General features: G+C 42.8%; 1 protein-coding gene across 1 annotated transcript in view; it reads left to right on the top strand.

Annotated features, from left to right (window-relative positions):
* The first annotated feature begins 1653 nt into the window (after positions 1 to 1653).
* The window catches only part of HTR3B (5-hydroxytryptamine receptor 3B), a 36903-nt gene continuing 13664 nt past the window's right edge, over positions 1654 to 24892 (top strand). Inside the window, exons 1-2 of the mRNA XM_004585083.2 lie at positions 1654 to 2330; positions 7489 to 7649. Of these exons, the coding sequence (XP_004585140.2) occupies positions 2276 to 2330; positions 7489 to 7649 (216 nt within the window). The 5' untranslated portion in view covers positions 1654 to 2275. The remainder of the gene's footprint in view (positions 2331 to 7488; positions 7650 to 24892) is intronic.

Raw genomic sequence — 24892 nt, 5'->3', positions numbered from 1 at the left:
TAGGGTATTTTTCTCACAAGTAAGGATTTCCTTTTACATAATGTCAAAAAGAAACCAAGAAATCACTGTTGCTATGTCACTGCCATCCAATACGCATACTCCACTCGGGTTTAAGCAGTTCTTCCCAAAACGTTCCTTGCAGCACATGAGCCAGTGTGGAACCACAGTGCCCTCCAGGTGGGGCATCTGTCCAGCCTTCTTTGGTTTGGTGCAGCTCCTTAGCTTTTAACCTTTAGATCCTTGATCTCTTGAGTACATGCTTATTTTTTTTTTCCTTGTAGAACACCCCATGGTAAGGAGTTGGCTGATATTTTCTCATGCACAGTCTCAGCGTGACAGTTCTGGCAGTGTTATAACAAATGAGCTCCTGAATCTTGTCAATTCATGCCGTCTCACGGCAGGCAGCTCCCATTGCTGAAGATGCTAATTGTCATCATTTGATTAAGATGCTGTCTGCCAGCTTTCTCCACTGAAAAGTTTTTTTTGTTTCTTTAAACTTTGTAATTAACAAGTGTTTTACATAAATGCTCTGATCTTCATCAAAGTTTCACCAACTAGTGTTAGCATCCATGGATGTTTCTTGGATGAATTAATGATCTTTATAAAGATTCCACTATACCTTTCCATATTTATGGGTTGACATTCTAATTTAAGGAAAAACTCTTTCTTCTTCCCATTTGTTTATTTAAATCAGTATGAACTTGTGACTTACTTTATTTATTTATTAGGCTATAATTTATTAGCATTCTTACTGATTTCAATCTTAAACTGTTCCATATTTGGTTAGTAGTAGCCCCTTCATGTCTTGTCTTATCATGTCTTCATCATTTTTATTTGTTAGTTCTTTGCCTTTCAGTTCAAAAAGATATTCTAGGCCTTCTTGCCCTGTCTTGGCTATAGCATCAATTTTTTTTTAATATAACATTTATTTTTTTTAAGATTTATTTATTATTTTTATTACAGAGAGGAGAAGAGATAGAGAGGAAGATCTTCCATCTGATGATTCACTCCCCAAGTGAGCCGCAATGGCCAGTGCTGCGCCGATCCAAAGCCAGGAGTCAGAAGCCTCTTCCGGGTCTCCCACACGGGTGCAGGGTCCTAAGGCTTTGGGCTGTCCTCAACTGCTTTCCCAGGCCACAAGCAGGGAGCTGGATGGGAAATGGAGCTGCCGGGATTAGAACCAGCGCCCATATGGGATCCCGGGGTGTTCAAGGCGAGGACTTGAGCTGCTAGGCCATGCCACTGGGCCCTAATATAACATTTATTTGGAAGAGTTACAGAGAGAGAGGAAGAAGGGGAGAGACAGAGAGAGAAAGAGAGAGAGAAATCTTCTATCTCTGATGTACCCCCTAGATGGCTGCAATGACTAGGAATGGGAAAGGCCACAGCCAAGAGCTGGAAGCTCCTTCCAGGTGTCCCATGTGGGAGGTGGGGTTCCACATACTTGGACAGGGAGCCAGGACAAGTCTTGAGCCATCATCAGCTGCTTTCCCAGGCTTATTAGCAGGAGCTGGATTGGAAGTGGAAAGCAAAAACTCACTCAGATAGGCAGTGACTTAACTTGCTGTACCTCAATGGTGGCCCCAGTGGTTACCATCTTCAATAAGCCTAGAAACATGACTTCTGAAGAAGCTATTTTTTGATTTGTGGGCAGTAGAAATTTAAGAAAGACCCCTGTTGATCAAAAATCAATGTTTCTTTTAATTAAAGGAGCCTCAAAAAACAAAAGCCACTCTTTGCAGTTGATTTTCATTAGACAATACCAGGTTTCCATTAGCTTTGTGTAATTCAAGAGTCCAATAACCATTGTCAAATGCTGAAGATGTTACTGCATAACTCTGATTTAGAACAGCTATTTGGATCTCAATTATTAATGAAATTAGCATCCTGAATGTCAGCAAGAGCACTGCCTTAGGTAAGGGCTGTAAAGAAAATCATATTAGCGTGGAATTTCCTCTCCTTAGGGGCTCCTCTTAGATTACATTATTCACTTAGCCGTCTCCTGCCAGGGAGATGGAACTGTTGGCCATGGCTGATCCAGGGGGCAGAACCAAACGGCAAAGTTAAGGGGTTTCATGACAGCATCATTTCCAAAACACTCATTGCTTGGTGCTGAGACAGCGTTTGGTTTCATTGAGTGTTTGCAAAACAGCTCCAGTAAGGAACTGGCAGAACAGGAGGGGCAGAGCGAAGAGGAACCTGGACGAGAAGCATTGAGTGGCCTTCCATCCAGGTGGCACGCTTGTGATTCTCCTCCTTGGGAACGCTTGCAGGGATGTGGGTGACTGAAATGGCTGCTCTGTGGCCCTGCATCCTGGCAGCTGCCTCAGGTGAGTCCTGTTGGTGAGTAGACCAGGCACTGGGTGAGCAGTAGCTCTCAGGAGCTCGTGACCGTATTTTTTATACATGTGGCTGTGTCACTTTCTGTGAGTGAATGCTTTTACTCATCATCTCTAAAATGTCAGTCCTTGTCCCTACACTTACAGATACACCCACGTATGTCGTCACACGGTGGGGCTACTTAGACATAGCTGAAAATATGCTCTGCACCGTTGGGCTTGTTTGATCAGACTCTGCTTCTCAGAAGTCAAGTTCTCCGCATCTGTTTACACTGAGGCATGGGGACATTCTGCTTCAGATTTTCTTTTATGTATGGATAATGTGTTTCTATTATCCCCAAAGAGTCTTGGTTTCATCATAAGCTGTTAGCAGCTCAAAGAGTCTCTTGGATTTGTCTTGGTGACACATGCTTATGCATCGTTTGAGTACCAGCTTTACCCATCCTCAGAAAATCTGTGTGCATAAAGGGTAAGCATATCCTAAGGACAGATCCATCATGTAAAATTATGAGTATGTTTCATTAGCTTGCAAATTTTGACTTTACAGTTCTTAATCATACTTTAGGCATTATTTTTTCCCCCAAATTTCTGAAATTGTTCTATGGTACTGATGTCAACTTTATTCAGGGTTGATTATTTTCTGTAGGATACAATTGATTCTTTAAAATACACACAAATCAAGAGGATATGCTGTCACTTTTCCAACATTCCATGTTCTGTGGTGCTCTTAGTGCTCATAAGCTTTGTAGTGTAACTGGAAGTGGAATGAGTCAATTATAGAAATGAGTAAGGAATTTGATGGCCAAGAAGCCGGAAATACATTTTTTTTTATTTGGGGAGAGAAGAAAAATAGCCAATTATCATTAAGGTATAAAAAGCAATCCTGGAAGTTGAATTTAAAGGAGAAAGCCATCTTAATTGTAAAATTAAAACCAGGAAATTTCATTAAATGCCAAATGGGTTTCTTCGCATAGAACAATTGTGAACATTAAAGTAAGATAAAATATAAAAGCAGAGGTAAGAAAACAAAAGAACTTCTTAATATCTTTCTACTGTTTTACATCATGCTTGGTTATTGTTCTAAATGTGGCAGAAAAGGTGTTTTAATAGTGTCTAATAAGCATCACTTTGCTACAAATCACAATGAGGAAATTTGCTGCTGAAAGTCTGTCTTTCAGAATTTTGCTAGATAAATATCAAGGCAGTTTGCTGTAAGAGAACTGAGCCAGTGAATGGCTGCTCCTGGAGTAGTATGCGGACAGGAGGCCTGGATGAGGAGAATGTGCTAGCTTCTGCTTCGTATTCACAAACCGTATGACCCTCAAGTTTCCCTGAAATTTAACATTATTTTGAATACTCATGAAGATCGAGTAGAAAAGCATTCTGAAAGTTGTAACTGTAAGTTACAACATATGTTGTGGTTAACTTTTCTGTTAACTCACAAACACACAGAAAATAAAACCAGCTGTTGCTGCCCAGTAATGTATACCAGCGACATGTTTGTCCTGCTTTTGAGTGGTCAACTCACTTCTGTTTCTATTATTCTCAGGGAGAGATGGATCAGTGTAGCATCATGATTAGGAACTGAGTCTTTGGATCCAGATCAATTGCGTTTAAATTCCAGCTCCTTTACCTGTAAACTGTATAATGTTGGACAGTATCAATCTCGCTAAATCTCTCATTCTCACCTGCAGTAACAGTGCACTTCTCATGGGCTCTTGGAACACCGAGCTCAAGAGCCACTGTGATCGTTCATATAAACAGTTACTGCCTGAGCCCTGACATATATTAAATATTCAGTCAGTGTAGAGATACGATTTCCTAGTAGGATTTCACCTAATATCACATACTGTAACCAAACTCAAGATACATAATCACCAGAGAAGAAGTAACTCTTTGCATCAAAGGTCCCAGATAGCTGAAGACAGGCACACATAGAAAAAGCAGCTCTTTCAAACAAGGCAAACGAAGAAATGAGTCTGTTGTATTCCTAGTTTTCTTAAATCTCTCTTTACCTACAAGTGCTTCATAGATCTATCCCTACCACATTCTACTGCCCAGAAATCTCACAAGTGAATTATCTGAAGTTCACTATTAGCATTCAAGGAGGCGATGTTGCTAGGAATCTCTTCTGGGCCTGTTGATGGCTTCCGTCAGTGTCCGTTGAAATATCACTGAACTGTGAGTCATTTAGTGCTTGTGTGAATGTCACATTGCTTTCAAGGGGCATAATTTACTGTTAATTAATGGTCACTTAAATCCTTAATCTCTCTCCTATAATTGATCTCTCTCCTTAGGCCAATTTGTATTCATAGTAGAAATGCAATTTATTATTTCTTCCCATCTTAAACAAAGAACCATCTTTCCCCTTTTGGTTTATGTAAGCATACGTAGTTGTGTATTCATTTTCTCTTTTCATAGCTCATTTCTCTTTGCTCCCTAGTTCAGCTTCTAGAACTTTCTGTTGTTTTTTTTTTTCCCACCAGAAAACATGTGTTTATCCATAGGGGACTGTTTTCTAGGAAAGATTGAAGAGGGAAATTTGAGTCCTTTTTAACACAGGATGTAGGGGACACGTATGCATAACTCAGAATTAAGTATCCTCTGTCTCAGGTCATCTCCTGTACTGAAACACATACCCTTCGGCCTCTGCCTGGCTGAGCCTTGCATTGGGGGCTTCGAAGCAAAGTGAACTCCCCAAAGTGCTCACCAAAGTGCAAGGTTTGCAGAAAGAACACTGGGCCAGCTTTGCTTTGTGCTGCCTGCCTCTCTCCCCTGGAGTGTGCCAGTAAGAGTGGTCTCAGGTAGAGAGATTCACAGCACATTTTTTGACTGTAATTCTTCACAAGCAAAAAAAAAAAAGAAAAAAAAAACCCAACTAAAAAATGGTGCCCAGTGCAAACCACCCACCCACCCATCTTAGCACCACACATTTGAATAGCAGATGCCGTTTTAGGCATCTCCTTGGGTGGTTAGGAAGTTAACATGCTCCTAAGGCACCCAGTTCTGTTGGTAACAAAAGTGTGTATTCCACCGCTGACAGTGAGTCTGGAATTGCACGTCCGGCCTCACTGTTAGCATTTTGGTCGCACTGACATTGATAAATCATAGAAATTGCTGCCTGTGGCAGCAAATGACATGACATCATTCATAAAGAAATGGGTATAAACAGGATTGTCACGCAGGGAGAAGCGATCTCATTTACAGTTTCCTGCTGGATCGCTCACACTTTCAGCAGCTCATCAAAAAACCCATCAACATCTCTGAGAGCCCAGACGATTTCACACGCAGGACACTGCAGATACATTTCACTCATACACCGTGTCAGGAGGTGTGGAATTTGCTTCAGTCCAATGGCTTGGCGAGGTTTTAAATCCCCTCAGGGATGGCGAGGCTGGTGAGCAAAATAACTTTTTGCAATTCGGAGCAAGCTCTCACAAATTTGTCACTTCCAATTGTGGGTGCTCATTTCTCATGCTTCCTTTCCCCTGGCCTCCCCTCCCTCAACACCAATCACTGTTCCCCTGCAAATCAAGATTCCTGGGCCGGAGGAAATGGTTGTTCCTTAGAACCAGAGAGATTGGCCTAAAACCAAGATCTCATTTTCTGACAAGTGCCTTTTATTTAAAAGAAAGGAGTAAAAAGGAGATTTTTTTTTTTAAAGAGAGAAGTAAGCAGGAATCAGAATCTTGTTAGTTCCACTATCTAGGCATCCTTACGATTCTTGGGGTTCACAGGCTTGTGGTTTTGCTTGGGTTATCTATGTAGTTGTTGAATTACAAAGGGAAAATCAGAAGCAAATAACCAAGGTTAAGTGTAACCTTTTGGCTAAGTGTATAGATGAGTTTCTTCTCTATGCCAGGAGTGGGTGATGCTGGAATAAAGAAAGGGCTTTGCCTCTAAGCTGCAAGGTGGCTGTCCAGTGGAATTGTAGGTACTGTTTGTGTTCTTGGTGACGGGCCTAATGTACTTAACCTTACAATTAGATTCCTTTATTGGGCACTTAGGTCAACAGCTTCCTCTTTTTATCTTCTTTAAGACTTGCTTATTTTTATTGTAAAGTCAGATTTACAGAGAGAAGGGGAGACAGAAAGATCTTCATCCACTGGTTCACTCCGCAAGTGGCTACAATAGCCAGAGCTGAGCTGATCCGCAGCCAGGAGCCTGGAGCTTCCAATGAGTTTCCCACATGGGTGCAGGGTCCCAAAGCTTAAGGCCATCCTTCACTGCTTTCCCACGCCACAAGCAGGGAGCTATATGGGAAGTGGAGCAGCCGGGACACGAACTGGTGTCCATTTGGGATCCCGGTGCATGCCAGGTGAGGGCCACTAGGCTAATGTGCCAGCTTGCTTTAAGGATCTGGCAGGGATAGGTGCTATAACACACTGGGTTGGGCTGCCACCCGGGTTGCCCACATCCAACATCAGCATATTGGTTCGTATCCCACATACCCCTAGCTTCCAGTCCAGCTGCCTGTGAAAGACAGCCTCTGATGAATGCAAGACCCTGGGTTCCTGCTGCCTCTGTGGGAGATGCAGAGGGATTACCAGGCTCCTGTCTTTGGCCTGGTCCAATCACAGCTATTGCGGGCATTTGGAGAGTAAACCAGTGTATGGAAGATTCTTGCTCTCCTTTTCCCTCTGCCTCTCCTGCTTACTCTGTCACTCTACCTTTTAAATGGATAAATACTGTGGCAAACAGATCTGTACTCTACTTAAGAGTCACCAAGCGTAGCCTGGTGGCTAAAGTCCTCGTCCTACACACCCAGGTTCCTATATTAGCGCCGATTCATGTTCCAGCAGCTCCACTTCCCTTCCAGCTCCCTGCTTGTGGCCTGGGAAAAGCAGTCGGGGACAGCTTTGGGACCATGTACCCATGTGGGAGACCCAAAAGAAGCTCCTGGCTCCTGAATTCGTATCGGCTCAGTGCCGACTGTTGCAGCCACTTGGGGAGTGAACCAGCAGATGGAAGATTTTTCTCTCTGTCTCTCCTTTACTCTGTAAATCTGACTTTCCGATAAAAATAAGTAAATCTTAAAAAAAAAAAAAAAAAAAAAAACGAGTCACCAAGCACTGAATGTTCTGAAGCTCCCTAAAATGTGCTCAGTTCCTCTTATTTTTGCCTCCCTGGTGATCCTTTTCCTTTACAGGAATTCTGGCTATGGATACTCCTCATGCCAGGAATTCTGCTCTCTATCATCTCACCAAGCAGCTCTTACAGAAATATCAAAAGGAAGTGAGACCTGTTCATGACTGGACCGAGGCCACCACCATCTATCTGGACCTGTCTGTTCACGCCATTTTGGATGTGGTAAGGACTATCTTGCCCGTTCTTATTATTGGCAGCCTCCTTTAAAATGACCTGCAGCTTCTGAAGAAGTCTGAGAGAGGTTACATTTTGTTGAGACTTTAGTTGAATTGTTAGGAGGGTTGTACTCTTCAATTTTAGCTGTTAGTACTTAATAGGCAAATCATGCTTTATAGTCTCTCAATTTATGTTATAAAGGGCAAATAGTCACAAAATCAGTTTGTGGAGCCTGGTGTGGTAGCCTAATGGTGAAATCCTTGCCTTGCAAGTGCCAGGAGTCAATATGAGTGCCAGTTCATATCCCGGCTGCTTCACTTCCCTTCCAGCTCCCTGCTTGTGGCCTGGGAAAGCAGGGAAGGATGGCCTGAAGCCTTGGGACCCTGCACCCACATGGGAAATCTGGAGGAAGCTCCAGGCTCCTGGCTACGAATCAGTTCAGCTCCAGCTATTGCGACCAGTTGGGGAGTGAACCAATAGATAAAAGAGCTTTCTGTCTGTATCTCCTTCTCTCTGTAGAGCTGCCTTTCCAATAAAATAAATAAATCGAAAGAAAGAAAGAAAGAAAGAAAGAAAGAAAGAAAGAAAGAAAGAAAGTTAGTTAGTTTATGAAATTAAGATGTTTTAAGAGTTGTGGTCATACATCAAAAATCTGGGTGAATGGAGACTTGAGGTTAACTGTGTCAGCCAATGGACATTGGGAGAGTTGCCTCAATCTTGGATTGGCAAAATTAATAGCATTTCAGAACTATCCAAACCACTTGGCCAGAATCCTCAGAACATGCACACATGAGGACCTTGGGTTGATACTGGGTGGTGGTTCCCATCCCTGGGTACTGGGACATTTTGAAGGCTGGGTGTGGCTTCTCTACTTCTCTCTCCGCTTCCCCCAGAGACAAGAAGAAATAGAGAACTTGGAAACAATGATTTCACCCACTTTTCCCTAACCCTGAATCGTTCTCACCTTGGTCAATCATGTAATGATCATCAAAAATAAAAAAATAAATAGCAATAAAAAAGAATTGTGATTGTACATATGTGAACATTCTTGAAGATAAAAGTGGTAATAGATATTTGTTTATAATTATTAATGATAATTGTAGGTTCATGAAGAAATCCAGCATATATTGCCTGGATATTTTTTTCTTTTTCAATAAAGAGAAAATGAGGGAGGAGGGAGACACACACACAGAGAACTCTATAAACACCTGCTAAGGCCTCAGCTGGGCTACAGCTAGGAGCTGCGAGCACAGTTCCTGGCTCCCACTGGGGTGTCAGACACCCAACCATCTGAACCACTGCTGCTTCCTTCCCAAGGCTGTGTTACCAGGAACCTGGAATGAGGAGACACAGGCAGACATGGAGCCCAGCTACACCCCCACAGGATGCAAGTGTCTTGATCAGCTTCTTAAGTGCTAGGTTCATTTCTTCTGCATAAAACCTAGAAGCTGAATGAATGGGCCACAGGATCGTGCACACGTAGTGAGGAACTGTTATTCTGATTTATGTGATCATACATTTTATACACTTACCATTATGTTATGAGAGCATGTTTCACATACTCTTCAACATTTGATGTTATCAGTATTTTTTTTTAACATTGAGTTATGTTACTTGGAAGGTCAGAGTTATAGAGAAAAAGAGGGAGAGACAGAAAGATCTCCCTTCTGCTGGTTCACTCCCCAAATGGCTGCAACAGCCAGAGCTGAGCCAACCCGAAGCCAGGAACCAGGAGCTTCTTCTGAGTCTCCCACGTGGGTTGCAGGATCCCAAAACTCTGGGCCATCCTCTCCTGCTTCCCCAGGGAGCAGGCAGGACAGCAACCTGTGCCTGTATGGGATGCCAGGACCACAGGAGGATTCATCTGCAATGCCACTGGGCCAGCCCCTGTAATTGGTATTTTTAACTTCAATCCTTCAAGTAAGGGTAGAGAAATATTTTAGCTTTACTTCACATTTCCCTGTTAGCTAATGATTTTGAGTTCTTTTTCATATTCTTATTGGCTCTTTATAGCTGTTTTCTTGGGAGGTGGCCGTTTAAGCCTTTTTGCCTTTTTAAAAATTGAGTCATTGATCTTTTTTTTTTTTGAGTCATTGATCTTTTTACTGAATATTCATAGGAGCTGATTTTGTATATACAGACACATACATATACACATACATATTTGTGTATATATCTTTTTATGTATAACTTTAAAAAAAAGATTTATGTATTTTATTTTTATTAGAAAGTTAGATATACAGAGAAAAGGAGAGACAGAGAGAAAGATCTGTCCGATAATTAACTGCCCAAGAGGCCACAAAGACTGGAGCTGAGCCAATCGAAGCCAGGAGTCAGTAACCTCTTCTGGTTTCCCACCTGGGTACAGGGTCCCAAGGCATGCAAGGTGAGAATCCAGCCACTGGGTTACCATGCTGGGCCTCTCTTTTGCCTTCCTATATGCAATATAGAATCAGCTTGTGAACTTCATATCTTTTTTTTTTTTAATCTTGCTGGTAATTTGGAATGCTGTGGAATCTACAGATCAACTTGAGAGAATTGTCAACAGTATTGTTTTCCAACTCTTTAATGTGGCATATCTCTCAACATTTCTAGACTAAAATTGTGTTTTCTAATTTGCTGGGTAGAAGTTTTACATATATAATTGTCTGTTTGAATGACTAGATGATGTGTCTCTTTTATTCAGTGAATGTGGTACAGTATTTTGATCCATTTTCAAATGTTAAATTATCTCTACATACTTGAAACCAATCACATTTGATTTTTTTTAAAAAAACATTTCACTGGGCCTGAAGCAGTAGCCTTGTGGCTAAAGTTCCTGCCTTACATGCACCAGGATTCCATATGGGCACCAGTTCTAATCCTGGCAGCCCCACTTCCCATCCAGCTCCCTGCTGGGAAAGCAGTCGAGGACAGCCCAAAGCCTTGGGACCCATCCACGTGGGAGACCTGAAGAGGCTCCTGCTTCCTGGTTTCGGATCAGTTCAGCTCTGGCCATTGTGGCCTCTTGGGCGGTGAACCATTGGACGGAAGATCTTTCTGCCTCGTCTTCTCTCTGTAAATCTGTCTTTCCAATAAATAAATAAAACTTAAAAAAAACCAGCAACTAGTTGAGAGATGTTCCCTCCTCAATTTTCTAAAGGATATTTTTCCTTTCTTATTATCTGATAGAATTTACCAGAGCAAACATAAAGACATGCAGTTTTTTCAAAGATGAAATCAGTTTTTTTTAACACTTAGAGATGTTCATGGTTTTGATTCCTTCATGTGTCAGTTTTGTAAATTCTTTATTTTTGAGGGAATTTGCTTCATTCAATTTTTTGAATTTCTTGGTTTAAGGTTTTCACTTTTCTTTCCATTGTTTTAATGTCCTTGAGTTCCCTGGTGACATAGGCTTAATATTGTCAACATTTACAATTTTTTTTTCAAAGATTAAAATTTGGACTTACAAATTTTGTTTTTTAATTCGCTGATATCTGCTCTTATCTTTATTAATTGTATTTTCCTATTTTTACTTTGGATTCAGTGTGTCCTTTATCTGGCTATTAAAGTAAAAAGTTAGGTAATGGATATTGAACCTCTTTTCTTTCTAAAAAATATTTGTTTATCTGAAAATTAGAGTTACGGGAGAGGGGAGACTCACAGAGATCTTTTTTAAATTTATTTTTATTTTTGATGATTTTTACATAGTTGGTTAGGACAATAAGGCTCAATGGCTACAGGAAGGTGGGTGAGAGAACCATCTCCACATTCTCTTTTTTCCTAACTGTAGCTGGGGATAAGTGAGAAGACAAGGAGAGAAGCCACATCCAGCCTCCCAGCCATCCCAGGGTCACCAATGAGGGGCATGCGCTGAGGGTCTTGCTCACGAGTTTTCAATAGTTCAACAGTTCCAAATTACTGCTGATCTCACCACTCCAGCATGATGAAATCTCTCCAGAATCTACTGGCTGACATAGTCCACCTTAAAGTCTCCGTTTGCCCAGATATTCACTGCCATCACTTGGTTGGGGTAGTTGATCAAATTTCCTGCCCTCCATCCTCTGTTGTGGTACCAGGTGTCCTCTGCAGACTCCGATATACTGTCATATCTCTAGGTGTACCCAGACATGCCGTCCACTGCTCCGTCTAAGACACTGAGGCCCATCTCTGATACATGCACTCCACAGTCAGACCATGGAACCTGCAATTCTCTCCATGGTTGGAGTTCGGAGTCCAGCAATTCAGTTGGAGGGATGTCCATAGAAACTTCATCTGAGGTGATCTCAGACCTGATTCTTGTGTATGCTTGCCAATACAGGGTCCGGCACAGTCTGTCGTCCCAATCAGCTTATGCACATGCTGGTGGTTGCAACTGCTGGGTCAGTTCTGCCTTCAGTCCTGTCTTCTACACAAACCAATGGGTGTTTATCCAAGTCTGACTGCCCACCACACACTTGGCCTTCACACAAACCAGTGGGAGCTGCAGCCTCGTCAGAGCGACCCTCAATAATCTCTACTAGGCCCACCCCCTGCCCTGGCTCCCATGTTGGCCAGTATGTACAGCAGATTGGTCCAGTTTATCCCACATCCCATTCAGCTCTCATACATGTCAATGGGCATTATAACCTAGTTCAACCCAACCAGCCCACAAACATGCCAACGGGTGCCATTCTCTGTCTAGTCAGGCCTGCCCCACTCCTGGTTTTCACGCTCTTCAGTCAGAGTGGCAATCCAAGAGGGAGGTGCCAACTGTTTCCCTACTGGGTCCACTCCCACTCCTAGATCTTGCACTCTGCAGATGATTCTACAGTTTAACTTGACAGAATTTGCCACCCATGCCAGCATCTGCCAGCTGATGCTGCAGCAAAGCCCATCCAACCCACACTTATGAGTGCCAAAGGGTGCTGTAGCCTGGCTGGGCCCGTACTACCTCCAAATCCAACTCACACTGGTGGGGGCTACAGCCTAGCCCAGCCCAGCCAGCACCCAGTACTTCCCTCATGTGACCTGACATGTGCTGCGACCCAATCTGGCCTGACCCATACTCCATTTTAGCACTCCGATTCGCCAGTGAGTGATGTGAACTGGCCCAGTTTGGTTCACCCCCAACCTGGGCCAAATGTACGCCTATGGGTACCATTGCCTGGCCTGGTCTGGGCTGCTCCCTGCTGTAGTTCTTGCTCTCACTAGCAGGGACTGTGTCCAGAGAAAGGAGTTCCCCAAGCTCCTCCATCAGAAACTCTCCCAATGCCAGATCTCACGTCCATTGGTGGGTCCATGGGCCAGCCCTTCTTAGTCCATCTCCTGTCCTAGCAGGAACAGTGGACTTTCCTGACTGGTCTTTAACCCGTTCTGGTTTTACTGTTGGGTATTACAGCCCAGCCAAGCCTGGTCTACACCCAGACACAGTTCACACATGGCTCAGCAGGGGCAGAGGCTTATCCCAGCCTGTCCTACACCCACCCTGGTTCTCATGAGCACCAGTGGGTGCTGGGGTCTAGCCCAGTCTGGCACACCCCAGACCCAGCCCACACTTGTGCTGAGGAACAATGCAGTCATATCCAGACGAGATAGAAGCCCCTATTTGGGCCCTCACACTCACCAATGGAAACCCCAACCCAGCCAAGGTGTCCCTTTAGCTCCCCAACCAGGTCTGTTCCCAGCCATACATCTTGGGAGTGCCAATGGTTACTCTGACTCAGTATGGCATAGCCCCTCACCTGTCTTGGCCTTTGTCTTTGGATGCTGTAGCCTGGCCTGATCTGGCCTGCACACAGTCCCAACTCTTGCTGGCAGGTGCTGAATCCTGGCCCTGCTCAGTCTGCTCCCATGCTTGGCTCATGCAAACCAATAGATGTAACAGCCTAGTCCAGCATGACCTATGGTCCAACCTGGTTTCTGTACTTGCCAGTGAGCTAAGGTTTCTTTGGCCCTTCCTGGTCCACCTGCTTCTAAAAGTAACCCACACATTTGCCAACAGTTGGAGTTACCTTATGCAGCCTGCCCGAACCCCTTGCCTGGACCACATACTCACCAGCAGGAGCTATGACCCATTTTGGGAGTTTCCCACGTTCCCCCACTCAGCTTACTCCCAGACCCAGATCTCGTGCATGCCAGAGTGTTCTAGGCCCTTGCCTGCCATAGCCTGCCCCTCCTTCTTAGCCTTGTATGAGCTGATGAATGTTGCAGCCCAAACCACTTCACACGCTGTTTTATGATGCACACGCGGGTGCTGCAGCCTGGACCTGCCCAGACACTTCTCAGTCCCTGTGCCTGTGAGAACTGGCAGGTTCTATGGTCACACCTAGATCAGCCCATCCGCATGCCAACTCCTGAGCTAACCAGCGGGACTTGCATTTTCACAGGGTTTGGTCCACATATCTCCCACAGAATCTAGCCCCAGACCTGGTTTTCTCATGTGAGGGTTAGTGTCATGGCCCTGCCTAATGTGACCCGTCCCCTGTTCCAATTTTCAGTCAGCTACTGGGATGAAGCCCTGCTAGAAAGGCTCGCAGCCCTAGCTGTCATGTGGATTGGCATGCGGTGGTCAGCAATGTTCCATGCTAATAAGCCCTATTCAGGACTCCCATGTGGGCTGGTGTATCAGTCTGACCCATACAGATCTTCCAGTCTCTCCCCTCCAAACCACCAGCTCTCAGTACCCTCACTTAACCTGCAAGTACAGTGGCCCCATCATTGGGAGTCCCTCAGGATTCATTCCTGACGTATATGTCCTGTTGCCTTATCCATGGATGACCCTAGGCAGTAATCCTACATGCTCAAGACCCCAGAGCTCACCACTGGTTGGCCAGCAGGTGAACTGCGGTGCCATTGGCACTCTGGCTGCCCACAAACCCAGGATTCACTCACTGCTTGGCAGTGGTGGCTGCGGCTAGGGCTCCAAGCACTGAATCCAACCTGACTCGGGACCCCCAGCAGCCACCATGCTTCCGCGAGCTCCATTCACCCAAGCCCCAAGGTCGAACTCACTTTGGCCTCTCCTACCTAGATGGTGGTAGTGGGTGATGGTGGTGGGCGGAGCCAGGGATCTGGGAGCCGAGGCCTTCGTGGTGTAATTACCTTGAAGGGAGAAAACTCTCAAGCTTAAGCAAGTCCGGGATTTGCTCACTGCTTGGTAGTGTTGGCTGGGCTGGGGCCCCAAGCACTGAGTCCAACCTGATTCAGGTATCCCCCAGCAACCGCCACGCTACTGGGAGCTCCATTCACCCAAGCCTCAAGGTCCTCATAGAGAGATCTTATGTCTGCTGGTTCTCTCCCCAGATATCTGTAATGGCCTGAGCTGGGCCCGGCTGAAGCCAGGAACTTCTTCCAGGTCTCTCATCCAGCACATGCTCTGCCACTTTTCCCGTTAGCAGGGAGCTGGATAGGAAGCAGAGCAGCTTGAACTGCCAGCATTGCAGGTGGTGACTACCTGCTACACGACAATGCTGACTTCGCTTCTCTATTCTTTCTTTCTTTTTAAAAGTAAGATGTATTTATTTTGAAAGTCAGAATTATATATGGAGAGGGACAGACAGAGACAAAGAGAGAAATCTTACATCCACTGTTTACAACAGCCTGCACTGACTGGGTCAGGAGCTTCATGCAGGTTTCCCACATAGTTCAGGAGCCTAGACATGTGGACCATCTTCCATTGCTTTTCTCAGGTCTAAAGCAGGGAACTGGAAGTGTAGCAGCTGGGACATGGATTTGCTCCTATGGGATGCCAGCATCACAGGCAACAGTTTTACTAAAAAGTCAACCCCATTCTTTTCTAATGTAAGCATACACATTAAAAAGTTAGAGCTTTCCCTCTAAACACTACCTTAGCTGCATTCGGTAAGTTCTGATGCCTTTTTTTTAAATACAGCATAAATTACATAAACTGAAATTCACCTTTTTAGAGTCAATGCCTTCCCACCACTCCCAGTTCCTGGGAATCACTGACCCAATTTTACACCATAACCTTTCATACAGTAGAACCATATAATGTTTTACCTTCTGTGTTTGGCTTTTTTCACTTCACATGATACTGTTGATATTCGTGCACATCTTGTGTATTTCAGTGGTGGTATTCTATTGCACAGTGTACTGTAATCTGTGTATCTGGTTTTCAGTTGTTGGACATGTGTATTATTTCTACTGAAGGCAGCTGTGAAGAAAGCTGCTATAAACATTTGAATATATCTTTTTAAAAAAGATTTATTTATTTTTATTGGAAAGGCAGATATGCAGAGAGGAGGAGAGACAGAAAGGAGGATCTTCTGTCCGATGATTCACTGCCCAAGAGGCCACAACGGCTGTAGCTGAGCCAATCTGAAGCCAGGAGCCTGGAGCCTCTTCCAGGTCTCCCAAGCGGGTGCAGGGTCCCAAAGCTTTGGGTTGTCCTCGACTGCTTTCCCGGGCCACAAGCAGGGAGCTGGATGGGAAGTGGAGTTGCCAGGATTAGAACCGGTGCCCATATGGGACCCCGGTGCCTGTTCAAGGCGAGGACTTTAGCCATTAGGCTACCACACCTGGCCCAACATTTGACTATATCTTTATTTCTCTTGAAGAATACTTAGTGGTATTATTGCTTAGTGTTATGATAAGTCTGTGCTTATTTTTATAAGAAAATTTTCAAGCTGTTTTTCCTAAGTATCACAATGTTTGAGAATTATATTTCTTCCACACCACCCTCAGCACTTGGTATTGTCAGTCTTCATGGTGTTTAGCCTTTTGGTAAGTTTGTAGTAGTGTCTTTATGTAGTTGTTTATTTTCCTAATGGCTGCTGTTATTGAATTTTTTCATGTGCCTATTTGCAAACCATACACCCTCTTTGGTAATAATCCTGTTCAAATCTTTACGAATCTTTAATGCACTAGGTTGCTTATTATTTCAGTATTAAGCTACATGGACACTTTATATAGTTTGAATTTATTTCTGGATTCTATCCTAGCCAAGTAAATTTCAAGTTTCTCTTATACCAATAAAACACTGTCTCCGTTACAGTAGCAAAACCAACATCTTGAAGTCTGATCATGTGAGCCTTCTAATCACCTTTTTCAAGATGTTTTGACTTTTCCAGTCCTTTGCATTTCCATATAAACGAGTTAGAATACCTCATCAATTGCTACACACACACACATACACAAATCCTTCTGGAATTTTAATCACAATTACATTGAAGCTATAGATCAATTAGAGGAGAAATGATATCTTGCCTTTACTGAGCTGCCCAAGCCATGAGTGTCATTTGCCTCTCCACTTATTTAGTTATTTATTTTTTCTTATTAATGTTTTATAGTTTTGGTGTTTTGCACACCTCTTGTTAAATTTCTTCCTGACAATTTTGTATTTTGTTGCTATTTTAAATGGTATGCTAAATTTGAATCTAGTTGTTTATTGTCGGCCTGCAAAAATGCAGTTGGTTTGTACATGTTGTCCTTGGATTCTATGAGCTTAACACCTCTTTGTAGTTTTGAAGGCTTACCTGAGTATATTCTTTCAGATTTTATATGTAGAAGGTAATGTTGAATAGAAAGGTATGTAGAAATCAATTCAATAATGTGGTTGACAGTGTTGCTAAAGTCTTCTAAATTATACTTTCAGTTTTTGTCCATTTTTACTCAATTAATTTCATAGAGAAAAAGGTTATATGAAATCTTGAATTATGATTACTGTTTGTTTCTCTTTGGTTATGTTCATTTTTTAAAAGATTTATTTATTTTTATTACAAAGTCAGATATACAGAGAGGAGGAGAGACAGAGGAAGATCTTCCATCTGATGATTCACTCCCCAAGCGACCGCAACAGCTGGTGCTGTGCCGATCCGAAGCCGGGAACCAGGAGCCTCTTCTGGGTCTTCCACGCGGTGCAGGGACCCAAGTCTTGGGCCATCCTCGGCTGCTTTCCAGGCCACAAGCAGGGAGCTGGATGGGAAGTAGAGCAGCCGGGATTAGAACCGGCGCTCACATGGGATCGTGGCACGTTCAAGGCGAGGACTTAAGCTGCTTGGCCACAGCGCCGGGTGATTCTGTTCATTTTTATTTCATGTATTTTGGAACTGTTTTTTTGGCTCTGTTACACTTATACAATTTTTGTCCTCTTGGTGATCCTATGCTCCTGTCATTATGAAATGCCCCTCTTGAATGGGGTCTTTTAAAGTTTAAGGGGAAAATGGAATTTAAAAAGCAATAGAAGATTCTGTGAAGACTTTTAAACCTGCTGATACTCCACTTTTTTAAAAATAAAGATTTATTTATTTTTATTGGAAAGGCAGATGTACAAAGAGGAGGAGAGACAGAGAGGAAGGTTTTTCATCTGATGGTTCACTCCCCAAGTGGCTGCAACAGCTGGAGCTGTGCCGATCCAAAGCCAGGAGCCAGAAGCCTCTTTTGGGTCTCCCATGTGGGTGCAGGATCCCAAAGCTTTGAGCCATCCTCCGTGCTTTCCCAGGGAGTTGGATGGGAAGCAGGGCATGTGGGACTAGAACCTGTACCCATATGGGATTCTGGTGCATGCAAGGCGAGGACTTTAGCCACTAGGCTACCTCACTGGGCTCGGTTTATTTAATTCTTATTTGAAAGGCAGAGTTACAGAGAGAAGGAAGGAGAAAAAGAGAGTGAGAGAGAGATCTTCCATCCACTGGTTCACTTTCCAAATAGCCAAAGCAGTCAAAGCTGAGCCAATCTGAAGGCAGAAGCCAGGAGCTTCTGCTAGATCTTTCATGTGGTTCAGGGGTCCAAGAGCTTGAGGTTTCCCCTGTTGCTTTCTCAGGCCATAAGCTGGGAGCTAGATCAGAAGTGGAGACTCAAACCAGCACCCACCTGGGTGCAGGTGCTACAGGCAAAAACAGCCCAATATACCATGCTGCCAGCCCTTTAAACTTTGCTCATGCTTACTTTTTCAAGGTATATCTTTGCCATCCTTTTTCTTCCTCCTTCTGCTTTTCTTTTTCTTCTTCTGATTTACTTTATTTAAAAGAGAGCACGATAAATTCTCTTTCTGCTATTTAACTCTCCAAGTGATTTTAACAACCAAGGCTGGGTCAAGTTGAAGCTAGAAGCCTGGAACTCCATCCCAGTTTCCCACACTGGTGGTGGGCCATCATTTGATGCTTTTCCAGGGGCATTAACAGGGAACTGGAAGGGAAGTGGAACAGCCAGGTCTTGAACACTGAGATGCCAGGATGCCACAGGTGTCAGCTTAACCCTCTGTGTCCCATGACTTTGTTATTTTCAATCTATTCCTGACATTTGTATTTGAAGTCATTTATTGTAGACAGCATGTAGTTAGGTCTTTTCTTTTTCAGGCAAACTGGGCCTTTTTTTTTCTTTTTGAGCAAAAAGTTAGGTCTTTTTTAATCCACATTTTATTTTGAAATAATTATAAATGTATGGGGGTTGTGAGGAGTCATACTGGGGCATCCAGTGTATCCTTCACCCAGCCTCCCTTAGTGTTGTCTTGTACAAAGATAGTACAGTGTCAATACTAGAAAAGTGACGGTGGTGCCATCTACCAAGTTGATTCAGAGTCCTCCAGTATGCTCTGTATGTGTGTGTGCATGTGCGTATGTCTGATTTTATACCACTTTATCATAGGGGTAGCTTTGTGTAGCCACCACAACAGTCAGCTGTCTCATCTGTTCCAACTGTTATCCATCACCACAGTTTTCCTGGTGCTGATTTAAAAATTATTTATTTTTATTGAAAAGGCAGATATACAGAGAAAAGGAGAGACAGAAAGATCTTCTGTCCACCAGTTAATTCCTCAAGTGGCTGCAACGGCCAGAGCTGAGCCGATCTGAAACCAGGAGCCAGGAGCCTCTTCTGGGTCTCCCACGCAGGTGCAGGATCCCAAGGCTTTGTGACATCCTCTTCTGCTTTTCCAGGCCACAAGTAGGGAGCTGGATGGGAAGCAGGGCTGCTGGAATATGAACTGGAACCTGTATAGGATCCCTATGTGTGTAAGGCGAGGACTTCAGTCACTAAGCTACTGTGCTGGGTCCCTGGTGCTGATTCTTTGTAGCAACATCCAGCTGTAATCCCTAGCTCCTGGCAGCCACCACCAGTATCTTCAGGATCTTTATGTTTTGTTTCAAGAATATTATATAAGTGGAATCATAATGTGTATAACCTTTGAGATTGCTTCTTTAGTTGAACATAATTTCCCAAATTTTTTTGTGTTGTGGTACATAGCAATAATTTCTGTTTATTCATTTTCATTATTCACTAGTATAGTACATTATTGCTTTTAAAAAGCAATCTGACAATCCATGCATTTTTTTTAAAGTGCTAGATCAAATTTGCCAAAACAATCTTTCCATTTGTTCTTTTATTCCTTAAGCCTCCCTTATTTTAGGCAATTAAAAAATTTTTTAAAAAGATTTATTTTATTTTTTATTGCAAAGTCAGATACACAGAGAGGAGGAGAGATGGAGAGGAAGATCATCCATCTGATGATTCACTCCCCAAGTGATCGCACAACGGCTGATGCTGTGCCAGTCTGAAGCCAGGAGCCAGGAACTTCCTCCAGGTGTTCCACATGGGTGCAGGATCCCAAGGCTTTGGACCATGTTTAACTGCTTTCCCAGGCCACAAGCAGGGAGCTGGATGGGAAGTGGGGCTGCCCGGATTAGAACCGGCGCCATATGGGATCCCAGCATGTTCAAGGCAAGGACTTTAGCCACAAGGCTAGGCCACCCCAGAGGGTCTCTAGGCAATTAAATTTTTAAATAATAATGTATTTAAGTATTAAAATATCTGATTTTAGTTCTTCTATTGAATTTTTAGCTATCTGTATTTCTATTATATAATATGGTTTGCCTAAAACATTCTCATATTCATCATTAGCTTATTGTAACTAACATGATGAAAACCACATAAAATGTCCATAATTATAATGGCTAGATTATATCTACCTGCCCCTCATTTTTATGCTATGTTTAATAGTTAGTTTTGTATTCTTATAAAGAATACATATTACAATATAAGGTTATTATCTTAATTTGTTTTGTTTAGATAACTTAATGATTCCTCTTAATATACTCTAATGGATGTGTTTTTCAATGTTAATATCTTAGGGCTATGCAGTGAATAATAGGATTTTAGTTTATTTTATTGATAATTAGGTAGTGAAATTTACCAAAAATTACATTTTAATCTCGGAGTATTGGGTTTACTATTTTCCCCTCATTTGATTTACTTTAGTAATTTTCCTTCAACGTAAACAGATTCTTCTTAATTGTTTTTTTTAGTATACAAAGATATTCAAATGATACTCCAAAGTCTCCTCTTTTAGCATTAAATTGTAATTTTCTAAGTTTTTTTTTTTTTGTTCATTCTAGAAGAAGTATGTATCTTCATGCCCCCTCAAAAATATATCTAGGTCTCAGCGTTGCAGCATAGCAAGTAAAGCCGCAGCCTGCAATGCTGTCACCCTGCATGGTCACTAGTTTGAGTTCTGGCTGATCCATTTCTGATCCAGCTCTAAGCTAATGGCCTGGAAAAGTAGTGAAGGACAGCCCGAGTGCTTGGGACCCTACACTCACGGGAGAGACCTGGGGGAACGAGACCTGGGGGAAGAAGACCTGACTCCTGGCGTCAGCCTGGCTGCTCTAGGCATTCAGGGAGTGAAGCAGCCGATAGAACATCTGTCTTTTTCGCGCTCTCTGTTTCTGTAACTCTGCCTTTCAAATAAATAAAGAAGTCTTTTAAAAATATGTAAATTAATAAATCTAGTCTCACCTGTAAGTGAATACTGACCTAGAATTTTAAAGACCTAATGTCTGAGAACTGTTTCTTCACCTGGTTAAGGAGAATATTGTTCTTGCCATGTGTCAGTAAGCGATTCTGCACTGTGCACCAAGCAGTCTCCAGTGGTGAAAAGTGTGATTTGAAAAGACACTTCCTATGATCCATGGCATGTGACCCTCCCCCCGCCAGGGCAGAGGCACCCTGCGTCTAGAGTAAACCTTCTGCCTCCTGACTTCATCTTGATGAAGACAAAATAGATCTGCTCGGGTGTTCCTTTAGGGGATGATTGGGAGATAAATATAGAAAAAGAGTAAGGTATTTCTGTCAAAGTGTATCAAGTATATCAAATTGAAACATTCTAAATCTAACTCATTCTTTCTACTTTGGTAAAAGAAAGTAAAATTATATTCCTGATGGTAAGAAGAACACCATTATTTTCTCAAAAATGTGTTTTCCCCTGTTGTAGAATGTTAAATATATGTTCATGTGTATGGCTAGTTTCCGGTTGCAAGTCTGGAAAGTTCTAGCATCCTGTCCCTCTTTTATCCCTGTCTTCTTACTTACCTCATTTTCTTCATGCACTCAGTGCTACAAGCAACCTCTACCTGCAGCTGTTTCCAGCCTTATGCTGTTCATTCTGCTGCTTCCTTCTCTTCATTCCCCATCTGCGAAGTATTATATTCCTTCAAATCACGGCACCTAAGATATATTTTCCTCATTTCTCCAGGGTGACAACAGTGTCTCCTTCCTTTAAATCCCCTTAAGCCTGTTTTTCTTCTTCTTCTTGCGCGTATTTATGTGTTAAGCTGTCATGCATCCCAATTTATCATCAGCTATTCATATTCGTCTCAAACCTACACATAACCATGTCCATACATTTTACTCTGAAGACACTGGATCAAGTCTTACCATGTGAATGAAAGAATAATGTACAAAATCTGAGTACCAGCTCTAGGCTTGTCTTTATAAATACCAGGAGACCCTGAGTATGTTTTGCAACTGACTCTGTCACCTCTAGGAAGGCTGAATCTCTGGTTCTGTCCAGGGGCAGGGACAGTTTTGAAGGACTTGGCAAAATGGCTCACAGACTCTACCCTGCTAAGGACACTCAATTGTGAATAGATAACTTGGATGCATCTGCCAGCCACTTGACTGCTGGCGATTTGTGTTTGGAATGAAGAGCTTTCAGCCCAACTTTCATCACATGACACCTCGCTTCCATGATAATGTTTTGCCTCCTGTTTTGTTCATATAAAAGACTACAGTCTTGTCGGAGAATTTCTTGGTATTATGAGTACCTTAGGGAAATCTGATTATAGCGATAATCTACTCAACACAGAAGAGTTTCAATTTGTTTCTATTGAGTTTCATCAATTCCGAATCCCAGATACCTTTGTATTCCAGTCCATTGACTGGAGCCTCGCAGCCAGACGTTGAGGCATCTGTTTCTATAGTCTCCGGAACTGGGAAAGATAAATAAGAATGTGGGAGAATTATCTGTATATTTGCTAACCACCAATTTAGATCTAAATAGACTCCCTCTGTTAGGAAGACTAATGAATTCCAATTCTCTGAAATATCCTTTGCTTTTAACAAGCAAGATGGAAGGTATCTAAAGAAAGAGAAAGGCAGAGAGCCACACAGAGGGAAACGCTGTGAATAATGCCACCAGAGAACCAATTATGTACACCAGCTGGCATTGAGGGACTTGTTTCCTTTAACAAAAAAAGAAAAAAACATTTTAGTTTTCGCCTCAAACTACTTTTTACATTGTGTTCTGTGGGGCTGGATGACAAATCTTCCCAGCCACCCCCGTCATGTGTCAGAAAAAAAAAAATTCTTAACATTATTGTTACATTTAGTGTGACAAAGCAGTAGGCAGGAAGAGAAAAAGGACCCAAAGCATGAGACTTGGCATGTTGATAAGATAAAATGATAGTGAAAACGAAACACTGGAATATCCCGCCTTTGGACTAGGTCAGCGAGATGATTCATGACCTGGCGTGGAAGGACACCGTGTTGATGTACAAGTTTGTTTCTTGGGAAGGGCAGGGCAAACAGCTCTATCCACCAGAAATCTAAGTTGGATTTTACGTATTTTTTTTTTAATTCTGTTTATGGAGACCCTGAAGGATGGGTACTAAGCCTAGAATTGGGCCTTTGCTGCTTATGCAGGTGAGACTTGATACATTTCATGATCTTTCAGCTGGTAGAATTTGGAAGGAAGTGGTGTCATCTAATCCTAAATTCTCAGTAGAGGTCTTTTTTCAACTCCCAAGACCCCTGCTGAGCCAATCTTGGCTGGGAGTCCCCTCTGGTCCTCCTACGAGCTGCTCCTCCGGGAAATACTTGTGAATTCAATCTTTTCACTTTGTACATCACTTTAAAAGCTGCCTTTCCCAAGTATCTATTTGAAGCCCATAAAAGTCTGTAGAATGAGTTCATTCAGCCCAGCCTTTGCTGTGCCATGGCAGCGGGTGACTGTGACAGCTCACAGTTTTGTCTTCTTTCTCCAGGTATGGAGAAATGCATATTTGCCAGCAATTTGCTTTCTTGATTGTTAAAAGGGAAAACTTGAATCTAATAAGTGTATTGTTTTCTCTTTCCAATGATGCAGCCTTGTGCAGAATGCCTGTGCATGACTATCAAGTCTGCATACTGTGCAATCCCAGGGGTACTAGAAGAACCCTGCTGCATCACACCATCACTCCCCATTTCCTCTAGCCCTACCTCCCCTTCCACCTACTGTCTCTATGAATTTCACTACCATGAGTACTTCATGCAAGCAGGCTCAGTTAGTATTTGTCCTTTCTGTGACTGGCTTATTTCACTTAGCAAAATGTCCTCACCATTTATTTATGCACCATGTGTGAGAATTTCCTTCTCTTCTAAGACTAATATTCCAATTTAAGCAAAACATTCTTATTTTCCTTGTCTATTGATATGTGGATATAGAGTTGTTTCCAGCCCTTGGTTACTGGGAATAGTGCTGCTGTGAACACACGTGTACAAATATCTATCCAAGTCCCTGCTTTCAAGTTTAGGGGGGTACATCCTCAAAACTGGACTTGTTGGTGTGTATGGTAGTTCTATTTGTTATTGTTTTAGGAACTGTATCATTTTACATTGCCACCAACAAGGAATGCCCAGCAGTTCTTATTTCCCCACATCCGTGCCAATATTTATTGTTGTTTCTAGAGTATCCTAATGAGTGTGAGCTGCTACCTTCCTGTGTGTCTGCTTTGGATTTCCTTATTGATGGATGATTGTATTAGTCAGTTTGAACTAACACAACAAATACTGTGGAGATTTATTCCTTAGTTCTGGAGGGTGGGAAGTACAAAGTCAAGGACCTAGATGGTTTAATCCTTGGTGAGGCCCCATTTCCTGACCTGTAGATCACCTTCATCCTATGGATAGAGTTCTTTCTCTTCCTCTCCCATAAGGCCATCAGTCCTATCAGATTAGGATTCTGGGGTTACAATCTCATTTAACCTTAATTACATCCTGAAAACCCTCTTTCCAAATAC

Source organism: Ochotona princeps, chromosome 4 (assembly GCF_030435755.1).
Source record: "Ochotona princeps isolate mOchPri1 chromosome 4, mOchPri1.hap1, whole genome shotgun sequence".
In the NCBI taxonomy this organism is placed as follows: Eukaryota; Metazoa; Chordata; class Mammalia; order Lagomorpha; family Ochotonidae; genus Ochotona; species Ochotona princeps.
Note: the sequence above shows the minus strand (reverse complement) of the source record. Positions and strands in the feature narration are given on the sequence as shown.